Here is a 15,257-nt window from a genome sequence, read left to right on the forward strand (position 1 = left end):
CAAATACAAAGCAAACTATTGTTATCAACAATTACACAAATTCAGTAGTTTATTATGTGGGATTATTTTTTCTTTTTGGTATAAATTCTGAACTATTTACCTCTTGACCTCTATCTTTTGTCTTTTCTAAGTGCCATTCTCACTCAGGTAAGTTTTTCACTGGTAAATATTTTTCACAAATCTGGCTCTCGTTAGTCTGCGAAAAAATCGCTGCAAAGAGAATGGTCCTCTAGATTCAGAGTTTGTATTATGTATGCTTTTTTAGCAGAAATAAACAACCAAAAGAGGCCTACTTAAATCCACGTTTCTATGTTTACTAACAGAATAACGTGCAAATCATGTCAGATTACAGCATTAGTAGAAAATAATTAGGAACTAATTATTTTCTACTAATGAACTTTGAGGAGCCTTTTAAATATTCTTTCCTTGAGGTGCTCTTACAAATTTCTCAGGACCCTAGATTCGAGTGTACACTACTGAAATAATTATGATTTTTCTACTTTTGGGGGAATATGACCATATCGTGATCTGCGACAGAAAAATAGCCCAAGCTTGGTAACTTATAGGCAGCGATCCGTCAGGAATTAAGAGAAAACATCACAGAAGGGTATCAATTCGAATGGCATACTCGTAGCACCCTTGGGCAAACCCCTAGATGTTTTTATTTATTTATTTTTTAAAAGAAAGAAAATTGTAAGTTTAAAATCCATTTGGTGTTTGTAGTAAGGGCAAGAGATCACGACACGGAAATATTCCCTGTAAAAAATTGTAATGAGTTCAATTACGCATCAAGAATTAACGCATGTTATTAAAGGTGTTCATGATGAGTTACGAAAATCTTATCAATTAAGTAAGTTAATGCCTTTTAATCTAACTTCATGTTTTTTCTTATGTCTGCTTTTCTATGAAATCAAAAGCTGTGTGAAGTATATAAATTCTATTAAATACTTTTAATTTTCTTTGATAGTTGGCGCAAACAAATACCGATGCAGAAATATCAACTAAGTTCTCTTACTCTAGAACAATTTCATGACATCATCGGATGCTGTATAAGTTATTAAAATTTTATGCATTATTTTTATCTGATTCTTAAACCCTACTCTCAATCTTCTTCCTGTGGAATCCTTCAGAAACTTCTCAAAGGAAGGCAATCTCATTGGCATCCCCCCGAGAGAGCATTAAATATGTCTTTAAAACTTACTCCACATACAACAACCAGACAATTTCAGTTAGTGAATTACTGGGCTGTTTTAGCTTGTACTAATATGGAAATATCAAAAATATTTCTGTACCAGTATCCAACTACATTCGCGAAAGAGATTATTTTTTAATCCAAGATAACTATTATATATTTTTTTTTTAAATGTTATTGAAAATACAATAACCAGATAGTTTCATTTGGTGCAAACAAGTGTAAATACCGAAATAGCAAAAATATTTCCATATTGTTACCTACTCATGGTACATCTACAATTAACAAGGGGCCAAAAAGTTTTTCAAATTGCAAAAAATTTTTATAAAAAATATTGAGCTATTAGCCAGAAGGAGATATTTTCATTTGGTACTTGTTGCCACCAGCTATAGTTGCAAAGAGATTTTAAATTTGTAAAAAATATGCAGAATAAACTTCGAGTTATATCCTTCAAGTTAGTCCCCTTGGATATTTTTTGTAGTTTCTTGCCTTCCACTGGGTAATCGTCGGAACTTGCGATTATTTTGACCATACCAATTTTGGAAATCTTCCTAAATTCAATTTTGCGAATATTATGTATGTTTTTATACATTCATAATATATTATGTTAATATAGTATAATATTAGTAAATTATGTATTTGAGTCTTTTTCACTAATTACTATTCTTGCTTTTGTATATTAAAAGAATTTACTAGTAGTTTAGCATTATTTTTAAGAATTAATCCAAAGAAAATCACGCAGAAATTACTTAATTCATACTTTCAATTTAAATATTTATGCAGCAAACTCCACAATGCTTTCTGATTTTTTTTGTGTTTTATAAAATTTGTCATGCACGATGATTATCCTTAATATTTAAGAAATTATGTTGTAATCGGTACGCTACATCCTTTTTCTTGAACATGCGTTTTGCACTATGTATAAAATAAAAAGTTCACAGAGAAGATACTACTGCATCAGAATATTCTAATTTACCTTATATGAAACTCTTTAATAGATTGAGAAATGTACAGGTGTAAAAGATGAGTACACAAGTTTAACAGGATTCTTACCTGATAATCATGTTTCTATTATTTTGCTTTCTGATTAATATTTATTGCTAGTAATATTATAGGCCTTCTAGCTCTTAGAATTCAGTTCTATATATGTCATATTGTTGTATTTTCATGCTTTAATGTTTTAATTTGTGACATCTTCTTTAAAAAAAAATTAATTTCTTTAATTTTAATATTAAATATATTTCAGTTGGTGACTTTGATCATGTGTGGAACTGCCATCTTGCAGATGTAAACATACGTAAAGCATATGCATCAGCAATGATAAAATTAGCAACAGAAGTATGGAATGATAAAGAATCTAGAATACATTGGAGTTACAAAACTTGTATGTAAGTATAAATGAAAATTTATTCACTCACCCTTATTCTTTATTATTATTATTTAATAAATATAATAATCAGTTCTCTTATCATATTTTCTAACAGTGACAATAAATATAACTGTTATGAATGTAACATTGATTTGGATTAATGATTTTCAAAAATGTGCACTTTTTGTTTTAGATTTTAATTTTTGATTAATGACTGAGTAAAAAGTAAAAAGCTTTATTTTTGTATGACTTATTCATTGGATGATTACTGAAATATTCTTAAAATGCATCCTGCAGTGAACTGATCATTATCACACGGATCACCGAAGTCAATCTTCACTGGCTGGGGTCGGTGTGTCAGTGAGTGAGCACTTTGATCAGCCTGCAGAGGGACCAAGAATATACTGTATCACACCAAATTATACTTCTCTACCATAAAGTGCTCAACTTTGGGCTACCAAAGAAGGGAGGCTATCCCCTCCCCCGAAGATTAAAATTGTGATGGCATGTCTTCGAATCATTTTCAGGGATGTTTCATAGACCCTTCTCAAATGCCCAATGTGCGTGCATCTCTAGTGCAGTGTAAATAAACTACTACTTGTATATTTCTTGCAATAATCATTGACCATGCAGTATTATTTAAATGGTAAATCACTATATTAAAATCTGTATTATGCAGATTTTGTTACTTAAATGTAATTTTTTAAGTTTTAATTCAACCTGAATGTTTTTTAATTGTTGTAAAAATATTAAAGACATTTTTACCTATTATTGTTTTTCAATCTATTTTTTCTATAGAAAAGTATTACTGATTTAATTCTTATAATCAATTTTTCATTTTAATTTCTTATTTCATTGTCTTTTAATCTGATAAATGACTCAGGTAAATTTTTTTTTTTTATCTTTATTATTTAAATCAATTAGATATTAAAGTTTCTTTTTGATGTATTATGATTTTGCTGATTAAAAAAATATGATGATATAAGATATTGCAGTTGAATTAAAACTCATCTGCATATTGTTAGTAATAATACATACATTTTAAAGCTTAAATATTCACATTATTCAGTATTTAAACTATTCACTTTTTTAATCCATTTCATTATTTTAGAGATTATTTTCTGAATGATGGTATTAAACATTCTTTACTACGAGAATTAAAAATTCAAAGAAAATGGTCTCCTTCCTTTGGAGAAGACATTGAGTGAGAATTTTTTTTTATTTATCTTATATTATATACTAAGAATATTTTTTACTTGTAACTATTTTTGAAAAATGTAAGCAAATTTAAACTTTGTGAAATTAGTGTATTTTACTAGTTTTAGCTAATTACAGTTGCTTTATTTTTATAACTCTTAGATGCAATTCAATAATTTCTTATGATTATTAATTTTGTATGCTTAGAAAAATATTCTGATAACTCCATTTTTAATCAGCTTTTCATCAAAAGTCTAGAGGCTCGGCTGCCATTTGTAGGAAAATTTACACATCCAATTCAAAATATTTTGTACTAGTTAAAAGAAACAGTATTTATTTCCATAAAATATAGATTTGGTTATGAAAATATTAATTTTTACGCTCACCTATGTACCATTACAAGTTTAATTGCATTTTATTGTAAATATTAGGAATTTTGCATTTGAAAAAGAAGTAAAACTCAAATTCACTGTTATTGATGCCATATTACTTTAAAATTTCTATAGAAAATATTTGTGCTAAAAAATAATTAATTTCTAAACAGTTGCTTGCAATGTTTTTATTTTCAACCTAAGTTTCAAATTTTAATGATTGTTTTGAAAGAATAATTAAAACTTAATTTCTAAGTTTATTTCAAATCATAATTATAAATTCAATCCACATTTAGTCTCTTGTAAAAAAAAGGAATCAATTTTTTTATCAGAGTAATTTTTTTTTAAATGATTTTAAAATGTATTCCAATTTTTATATTCAGTTTGATTTATTTATTTATTTATTTTTGTTGCTATTTTTAGAAAAAATTAAACCTTAAAAAATAGATTAATTTCACAAAATTTAGGTTTTGCAGTGTTGTAGTTCCCTCATGCTGCTGAAGTTAAAGTCATGTTTTCATCAAAAACTTGATGATTGGCTATCATTTCTTGAAATAGTTACTGAGCTAATCCAAAGTAAATGGCACAATTTTAAAAACAACACTGTTTGAAAATGTTATTTCTTGAAAAGTATAAGTTTTCCCTTTCAAATTCATAAAATTTTTAAATTGTTCGTTGTAGCATTAACAGTTAAGTTACGTTTCTATCTAAACCAGGACATTAAATTTCAGTTCTAAAGATGCTAGCCAGACTGAAATTTTCGCTCACCACCATTCTACATTCATGAAAAACATAAATAATTTTTAAATTTTAACTTATGTAGTATGGAGAAATTTTTGATGACCGAATCCATAAAAGAATGAAGAACTTAAAATGTATTTATTACAATATCAATAGTAAATCAAAATAAGGATTTCATACGGTATCAAAATAAGGTTTTCATATGGTTTCATTAATCAAAAGTTTATAACTTAGCATCCTTTGCTTTAAATAGAAGAAAAATCCTGTTTCTTCATTTCAAAGCACTTCCAGGTGACACTGAATTGAGGCACGATAATCTATTTAGTCTAATTAAAAACTCAAGAAATTAGAAAATTAAGCTCACTTGCCAGCCTTACATATTTTGTTGACAATGGTGAGTTGGAGTTTCGCGCTCTAATCTAAACTTTGTTGTTTCTGCTCTTATTTTTTGAAAATTACAACTCAAATTCAGAGTTTATGAAACTAATTAAAGGAAAATCTTGTCTATATTTGTTTCCCCCCTAAAAAATTTGTGGTACAAGTTTGTGAAATTAATTTCTAAAATGTTAAGTTTGTGGGGAATTAATTACTGACTATGTCAACCTTCATCTATCAAAAGGTACCTCGTGATAGAATCTAGTTAACATGTCTTACATACTAGTGATTTGGCATTCAATATTTATAGTGGTAGTTACGCCACATTACTCCCCTTCCAGGATTTTATCTGTGATAGAATTCGATGAACGGATACCACTAGTTGATTCATGCTGTTTTATTTATTTTTGTCAATTTTGCTCATTATTTTTTCCTCCTTCATTTTTTTGTTTATTGACCAGGAGACTTTATTTACTTCACCAGAATTTTTTTTCTTTGAGCAGTATATTTTTAAGCAAATCAACTGTTTTTTATTGTGGACCATCCATCATTATTGCAAGTTCATATCACGCCCGTAGGTCACCAATGTGGGAAATTAATTACTGACTACGTCAACCTTCATCTATCAAAAGGTACCTCGTGATAGAATCTAGTTAACATGTCTTACATACTAGTGATTTGGTATTCAATATTTATAGTGGTAGTTATGCGACAAGTTGTTAAAAATTTAATCTGTTTTCATCAGAAAACTTTAATACTTAACTGCCATCTGTGAAAAAAGTAACAGCTAAATCCCAAGAATAACACTTACAGAAAATATTATGCCTAAAAATATCAGTATATTATGGGTGCAAATGCAAACTAGTTATTGTTTCACCTCCTAATATTAAATTGATGTAATAGCTTTTTAAATTTTAAAAGTTTGTGAGCAAGTGTTGGTACTGAAAAAAAATTTATGTGTCTTTTTTTTTATTATTTTAAATATGTCATGTGACTGTCTGTTATTAACAGGGTAAAATATTAATTAAATTATAATATAAGTTTTTATTGCATTGAAATAATGTGCTGAAGTAAATCAAAATTTTGAACTGAAAGTATAGGTTACATATGTTAAAAAATTATCATGTTTAGTTTTTTTGTTATTTTATTGTTCAACAATCATAAAATGCTCCTCTGTACAAGTTATCTCATTTCTCTATTTATTTTAATGTAATGATTTTTTGTATTTTTCACTTATGTTATTAATTTTGTTTCTGTATGCAGTAATATCTTTATATTTTTCTGTGACTTCTCTTCTTAATAATTCAGGTATTTATGCCACTTATCTGAAGAAAAAAACAACTATAAAAATTTTGATAGGAAGCTGCAGTTGCTTGATGTTGGGAGTTGTTACAATCCATTTTCCAAATTTCCTATCTTTGAGTGCCTAGCTATTGATATAACTCCTGCAACTAAAGTAGGTTTTAACTGTATTATATATTGCCTTAGGTATTTATTGTTATACTATGTTTCTTTAAATATAAATTTTTAAGAAATTACTGTTGCTTTTTTTTTTCACTTATGGTCTGCTTTTACTATTATTTGTTTATTTACATGAAAATGAATCTTGAGTTCTTACTATTCAGAAGAAGAAAAAATATATATATTTTATGCAAATTTTTTACTATGTGCGATGATGTTATGATCGGGGTTTTTTTATGTACTAGGACTTAATATTAATGGAATTTGAGGACCTTACCTTAAATATGCTAATTAATAAGTGCGATTGTTAAAGTTATAAAATCAGACACCAATTTCTCTGAATAAGTATACCCTTTTTTCTAAAGGATTTAGATTTTTGACCCTCAAAATACGGAAGTTGACTCACTCTGGTAAATATAGTCTCAATAATCTGGTCAGGAGAATGGTTCAAATTTAGAACTGCTCGATGTTATCTTCAGTTTTTGCATATTTTTCTATTCGTATGGAACTACTGAAATCGGTCAAAAACTGTTTGAACAGAATTGTAAAACTATTATATCCTACGATAATTCCGTGCAAAGTGTAATTATTTATTATTGTTTATTTAAAAGAAAATTGTATTTTAGCAAATTTAATTGAGCTAAAAAATTTGAATTTTAAGATATGCAAATTTATATGTCATTTTAATCTGCATAGTTTAGTAGTTTTTAAAATCTGAAATTTAAAGCGAATCGGTCTATTAATCATTGAAAGATAGAAGTTTAGAAATACAGCTTCTTTCCAATAGGGAAATAGGTGAATACTTAATTTTACGAGAGTAAATTTTAACCGCTTTTCTGCCTATACTGGGACTATATTGCCTTTAAAGGCATGACATACAATTTATGGCCTGGTACAAAGATTTTATCCTGGATTTTATATCTATTTAAGAATTTACATCCTTAAAAGAATTATATTCATCTCAAAACTGATCTTTATTTAGAGATACTTCTTTCGTAAATCATTGCAACGACCATACACAATGGCATATCTAGGTTATGGCGAATGCCATAGGTGCATTTCAAAAAGGCGCAAAATTGATCAACATCAAGGTTTTTTTCCACTTAAGAATTTTTTTTCTGAACTTGGGGGCAGAATTTTTTTTTAAAAAAAAGAGCAACATTTAAAAGAAAGACCAGACTGCGGAGAATCCATGATCTCTGAATAAATCTTTATTTTAGTTATTTTTCCACAAGCAAAGAGACAAGATGAACAATTTGTTCCTCCACTTCACATCACATTGCAAGGTTTTAGTCATTCTAAAAAAGACAATTATCCAGGAGGGAACCCCTTCAGACAGAGGTAGCTCTTCTGTGAGTACTTCCACTGATAGTAATGACTCCCCCTGCTTCAGGGCCAGATGATAAGAAAACGGGTATTCAATGAGTCACCCTTTCTCACTGAGCTATGATTGAAAAGAAGCAACTAAGAAAGGGGTGAGGAAGGTAATGATTAATGATAAGTAGTACAAGAGTCTTACTTCTGACAGTGTAGGGAACTAATGATTATTTCTAAAGTGATCGTTAAGTAAACTTGTTTTATTCATGTTTATTTTTTCATGTTAAATTACTTTCTTTTAAAATGACATAAGCAGTTTATACCTTACAATTAAAAACGATTTCTGACTATGGTTAATAAAATAATAACTATTGACTAAAAGTTATTTTTAGACAATTTACGCAATTATAACTGACCTTAATAATTGTGTGCAAAAATTTTTCAGTTCACTTGAAAAGCCCTTCAGTTTTTTCTCAGATTGCAGCTACCCCCTATGATTTTCAATTTAGAAATCCAAATCTGTCGGGAAAAAAAGTCATTTATATTCAGATAAAATACATTTTAGTATCTGATTTCGTAGCTTAAAATATCGCCCCTGCACTTTTTAATTAGCCTGTTTGAAGTCACCCCCTTGAACCATGAAAAATGTGTCCTAGAACATGAAGATCTGATCATTAGATCAAAAGTTATCAGGGTGGTCAGTTTATTTTTTTGCACACTGAACGTCTAAAAAATTATAATTCAAATCCATTTCATTTTTTTGCTTTGTTTCTAATTTATTCCATTAAGATGCAATGAGGATTTTTCATCATTTGGTTTTATTAAGTCAATTATTTCTAGACATTTTTGAAATAAATCGTCAACTTCCTCTAATTTATTTCTCATTAAAGAATGTATTATTGTCGCTATTTAGTCTAGAGTTTTGTATGTAATTATGTGTATATTTTTTCTTATTATCTATCTTTATATAATGTTTGTAAAACTTAATTAATGTTTATAAAACTTAATTACTTAGATTTTTTTTTTTTTTTTGAACAGTAAATAAACTAACCAAAATATATCATTTGATTGTAGCTATTTTGTATATAATTGTCATAACAAATCATAATTATTTACACTGTGATCTTTGATAAATTTATTATATCGCTATGATTTTATGGTTTTGATGTTAGCAAAAAGCATGACTTTTAAAAGTATCAATTTCCTTAACTTTTAATTTTAAAAATATTCGGTAATCATCCAGTTATAATATATTTAGTTCTTCTTTAACCCAGAACTATATTTGTTGTGTGTGCATATTTTTGTTACCAAATTATATTTATAAAACTTTAAAATCTAATTGTGCGTAACTAAGCAAAATGTCAGAATTTTTATTGACAACTAAAAAAACACTGTAGAATCTTCTTTACATATGATAAAAAAGACTCTTTATTTCCAACCAATTATGATTTTGAAGACACTTGAATGCATTACAATTTTAAAGCCATAATTTTATTGTTATAGTTAATTTTTTATTTATTTATTAATCTATCTTTATTTAAATACAATGCAATCTTTTGTGATATTGTCAAAAGGGTTAAATACTTAAAACAATGTTTTTATTTCTTATTATGTAAAACAAGAAAGAGAATATAAATATTTTAGGAAGGACGCCAGTATGAGATTTGTTGTAAGCACTTTCCAAAGATACACCTCTGACCATACATAATTACTTCATCAGGTTGTAGGATTTATATCAAGACAGATGAAGAATCTTAAAATGTTTTACATAATTGCTCATCTACATATGATTTTTACACCTTATATTCAAAAATATTATAAAGATTTATGATAAGTTTCTTGTTACTCATGATATAATTTTTCTTCATTTAAACAACAATTTTTTAGACATTTCTCTTTCACTCTTTGAACTCATTAAATGAGGGTTGAGAGTAAACAAATTTAACTGTATTATAATTGTTATTGATCAAATTTTTTTTATCTAATCATATTTTTATTTTTAGGATGTAGTTCAATGTGATTTCTTAAAATTAAAAGTCTTACATGAAAATGATGATGCATGCAACCATGCTGATTTAAGAATACTATATGAAAGCATCGATATTGTTGTGTTTTCTTTGGTTCTTGAATATTTGCCAGCAAGAGAACAACGTTTTAAATTTTGCTTAAAAGCTTGGGATGTGCTTCGAAAAAACGGTTTATTAATCATTATCACTCCTGATTCCAAGAGTTTGCAACATAATGCTCCAATGATGAAGAGTTGGAAAAAATGTTTAGAACATATAGGTTTCTTTCGGTTTAAATATGAGAAACTAACTCATTTACACTGTATGGCTTTTAGAAAAACAAATCGAATATTAGATTCATCCTTTTGTTTACAGTCATTATCAGAACTTATGTTTATACCTCAAGATTTTAAAAAATATGAATTATCAAAAACTTATACTGAAAGAGCTGAACATGAAAATCTTAATGTTATTCAACAGTTTTCTGTGCTTCCAAGTGACTATTCATTTGAAAATCAAGGCTGAAAGTTATCCATTAATCTCAAAATCTTTTTTTTTTCTTTTTAATCAACTAAGAAAAATTTTATGCTTTTTATCTTTCTGCCATTATATGATCCTGAGAACTAAAATCATAAAAGTGAAATTTGCAGTTTTGCGACTTTAACACAATTTGGCGCTAAACTTTTTTTTTTTGTCTCGCTTGAAAAGATTTCAAGATACTTCCAAAAAATTGCACAATCAGTTTTAAAATGCCCAAAACTCTCACAATTTGTAACATTTGCTCATATTTCTTGGATTGTAATGGAATCCTTACACTTAGAGCATAAAGGGATTATACTAATTAAAACTTCTTGGATCATAATTATGGATAAAATTTATGTAAATTTGTGAGAATCGGAAGAATTAGTAAATTAATTAGCTTGTAGGTGTTGATTACCTTATATTGAACAAGGATTTGTTGTTGGTAGGAAATAGCGCTTGAAGAAATATGTTAATGAATTTAAGTAATCATTCAAGAAAATTAGTATTATACATTTGTGTTTCCATCTCACAATAATGAAGAAAAACAAATATGTTCATGTTACTGAACCAATTTAATCAAGAATCAGATTGGATTAATAATAGAATAATATATTTTATTTTTGCATAATCAGGAGCTTCAGTGATTCGTTTCAAATATGAATATTTAAACAATAAAATCATTAATTTTGAAAATGGGCGAGAAAGCCAAAGAAAGTAATAAAGTTTCATGTATTGGCTATTAATTGCCACTGCTTTTTTCCTTACTTTTACGCACCCAAATGTGTTAGTGGGAAAGAAAGTGTGAGAATTAATAATATATTTTAATAAATGCATAACATTTAGCAACTGTGTAATTTTTTTCGAATTCTAAGCTAATGTATACAGAAAGATTTTATTCTGAACTCAACTCAAGGTTGTGAAATTAAAAGATTACCAAATATATTAAGGTTTTTTATTTATTGAGAAAATAGATTACCATGAATATTAGCTTTTAATAACTTTAGTTTTATGAAATTTAGTTTTTAAATAATAGGAATTATGCTATGCACATTTTTGTATGAAAGAAGAATGAAAAAGTTTGACGCTCTTCTTAAAGTTTTGATTGTCTATCAGTCAATTGTTTGGGCATTTTTATTTCGATGAAAACACGTAACAAAATAGCCAAGTATAGCATGCAGTACACATTTGAAAAGCTGATGATCATTAAGTGCAGGTTCTCTTGGATGATACCATATTTTATAATGGAGGAACTAAAAAATAATGTCGATGTCTAATTCAAATATATGATGAAAGATGATAATGATCATAATAAAATTTTTAATTCAGTAGCCGAGATCGAGATGCAAAATAAAAAAGAATATTTTATCTGAGTGTCACTATGTAAAAAAATTAATTTTGCTTAATAATAGGCACAGATCTTGGGATATAAATACCTCCACGACCTGCCTACATACATACATATTCCTTTTCACACCAAATTAGAGCATAGGGCTTCTATCATAGCTTTCCATCTCACTCTATTTATGGCCTGATATTTTGCCTCTCTCCATGTCTTTCCTGTTGTTATGACCTGCCTAATCATAAGGCAATTCAAAAGTGTAGTACTGGAAAGATCCATTAAAGGTGCATTATCAAAAAAACACAGCCAAAATTCACGCTAATTTAGCCAACCCCATGATGTCAAATTTTAATTTAAATAATTTGGTTGAAGATTTAAGGCTAAGGTTTATATATTTGTTAAAAATTAAAGTAAGCCTAATAACTTACATGCTGATCTTTGATGTGCTGGAAGTCTGTGTTAACGAAAATAGACACAGCTCAAGATGCGTGTTTAAGAAAACAGCTCAAATTGCTTTCTTACAAAAATGGACACGGCTCAAAACACATGTTTACGAAAATGGACACAACACAAAAAGTATGTTTACAAAAATGGATACTGCTCTAAATGCACGATTACAAAACTGCACACAGCAAAATAATTTGCCTTTCAGTTTTCACCCTTAATTTAGTTTATAAAAAGTAATGCTTACTTTTCCTTACTTATTTATAAACTGAGCATAATCTTTATGGAATAAAATACTATACAATATATTAAAGATATAATTTTTCAGGTGATGTCTTCATATTTAGAACTCAAATCAAAAAGTAAATTTTAAAACTAAATTCCTACAACCAGGGGTGATATAGGGATGTTGGGTTTATCATGTCTAAAAACTGGAAGCAGAGCATGTGATTTTTCTGAGCACGTTATAATGACATAAATTTATTACCACTATTATTCAAGCTATGTTCATTTTTGTAAACACTCATGCTGAGCTCTGTCCAGATTTTAAAACTCATTGATAAACTGTTGAAATGCTCTTTACAAAATCATGTAGATTTGCAATAAAATCGTCGCAAATTAAGTGCATCTAAGTGATTCGTTAAATGCGCATTTTGAAATTCACCATACATAATCATAGATTTAAAAATTTGAGATTTTAAAAATCAGATGAAAACTCATAGAAATAATTGTTGAAAATAAGGTCATATTGGATTTACTGTTACATTCTGGTCGAAATCACTTGGATTTGCTGTTAAATTATCGCTAATGGACTTCATAGAAAAGCGATTTAACAGATGTGGAATTTGAAACTCTCCTGACTAATTAATGTCCTATTAAAAATCAATATCTAAAATGTGGAAATCCGTAGCAATATTAACAACAACTGAAACTGCGGTTGTTAAAACCACATAAACTTATAATTAAATTATCAACAATTTAGTGCACAGAAAAGTATTTAATCAAGTGCATGATTTGAAACATGCCAGATGTATTAATATAATATTAAAAAATAGGGATTTTAAAAGCCAAATGAAAACCTGTACCAATAGTTTTTGAAATTTCAATTGATTTATAACTAAATCTTCGTTAAGCTAGTGCATAGGAAAGATATTCATCAATGTTTCCATATTAATTTTGCCAGTCGAATAATTACCATATTAAAAAAGTGAAATTTTAAAATCCTTGTAAAAAAACTGTCGTAATAGCAACCATAAAAGAAAAACATGAATTGGCGCCAATCAAGTGCATCAAAAATTTATCATTCAGATTCGGAATTTGCGATCCGTTATAAGGTTGTATTAAAATTTCGAGATATGAAAAACATCTGTACCAAAAGCTAGCGGAAAAGTAATCAACCAAACGCACGAGAATTCACGGTAGTATCGTTGTGTATTGAATGTCGAGAATTGATACATAATTCAAACCTGCTATTCAAAATTCGTCTTTCATAAAAATGAATCTAAAAAGTTCAAAATTTTGAAAACAATACACAAATCTGTTGCAATAACAGCAGAAAAACGTCATTGGCATAAAAAAAAATTTCGAATTTTACAGAAAATTAATGAAGTTTGGCTTAGCTGTTATACACCAAAGAGCCATTACATTTTGACCACCCTGCTAATAATATGTAGGACCACCTTTAGCCCTCAAAACTGCTCGCACCTGCCGTGGCATTGATTCCACAAAGTGCGGATAGGTAGTCTGAGATATCTGGTACCAAGCGCTCACCAACTGGTCCTGCAATTCCCTCATATTGCAAGGGGGTAGCGTGGCAGCACAAATTTGGTTTTCTAAGTAGGACGACAAATGCTCTATTGGATTAAGGTCAGGTGAATTTGGGGGCCAAGACAAGACTTGAAAGTCACTGGAATGTTCCTCGAACCAATCCATGACGATTCGACCCTTATGACATGATGCATTATCCTGTTGGTAAACACCATTCCTCGCAGGAAAAACTGTTGCCATGAATGGATGAACCTGGTCTGCAACTATGTTCAAGTAGCTTACAGGCGTCGGGGATCGTTCTATGAGGATTATGGGTCCTAATGTGCCCCATGAAAACATTGTTCCTGGGCGAGAAACCATGAAAACCTGGGCGAGCCCATTGTTATAGATGGAGGGTGGTCATAATGTAATGGCTCTTCAATGTATATTATACAACAAAAACTTTCATATGGATCATGAGGATTTGAATATCCATTTGTTTCATATAGCAACATTGCATTACATTATATGTAAGCGTATATATGGTAGCGGTAGAATGTATTTCAAAACCGTCAAAAAGGTATCTTTTCTGTAATTTGTGTTAAATGGTGATGAAGCTCAAATTATTGCTCTTTCGAGATTTTGAAACTTTTTTCTTTGCATACAAAAAGGAATGAAATCTCTAAATCATAAATTAATTTCCATAATTTTCAGCTCTTTTTAAAATTGTGTATTTTCATGGCTGTAAAATCAGTGTTTCTGCCTTATGTTTGCGATTATTTCATAAATTTGTATACTAGTGATTTGCATAACATATTATTTATGGTACGTGATTTTTGTAAAAGTATAGCAGAAAAATCCTGTAAATTCTATAATATGTATTATATTGGACAATCTTGTAATAAATTACACTTAAGAAATAATGTACATGTCTAATATCAATAATTATAACCATATTTCTAATTTTAATGCCGAATTTTCACATTTTAATTATATTATACCTAACAATAATGACAGATATGATATGAAAAATCACTATTTTTTTTAAAATTCGAAACCCTTATAACGTTTAATTTAAATTACCTCTTCAATAATAACCCAAGCAATATACAATTTTTGAAACTTCTTTTATTCTACGGAGATGAGAATTACCCACAAGTACCGCGATTTTAAGAGT

At 28.5% G+C, this 15,257-nt stretch overlaps 1 protein-coding gene across 2 annotated transcripts; it reads left to right on the forward strand.

Moving 5' to 3' along the window:
- Window positions 1-274: 274 nt before the first annotated feature.
- Window positions 275-15,003, forward strand: LOC107439174 (S-adenosylmethionine sensor upstream of TORC1). 2 transcript variants are annotated; one of them, XM_016051662.3, is made up of 5 exons: window positions 275-850; window positions 2,439-2,580; window positions 3,673-3,765; window positions 6,554-6,701; window positions 10,027-15,003. In XM_016051662.3, exons 1-5 carry the CDS (start codon window positions 772-774, stop codon window positions 10,552-10,554), a joined length of 990 nt encoding a protein of 329 aa, XP_015907148.1. In that variant the 5' UTR covers window positions 275-771; the 3' UTR covers window positions 10,555-15,003. The 2 variants fall into 2 exon arrangements, with proteins under 2 accessions (XP_015907148.1, XP_071043465.1); XM_071187364.1 differs by lacking the exon at window positions 10,027-15,003 and adding an exon at window positions 9,668-9,868.
- Window positions 15,004-15,257: the final 254 nt, after the last annotated feature.

The sequence above is a fragment of the Parasteatoda tepidariorum genome, chromosome X1 (assembly GCF_043381705.1).
Source record: "Parasteatoda tepidariorum isolate YZ-2023 chromosome X1, CAS_Ptep_4.0, whole genome shotgun sequence".
NCBI classification, from domain to species: Eukaryota; Metazoa; Arthropoda; class Arachnida; order Araneae; family Theridiidae; genus Parasteatoda; species Parasteatoda tepidariorum.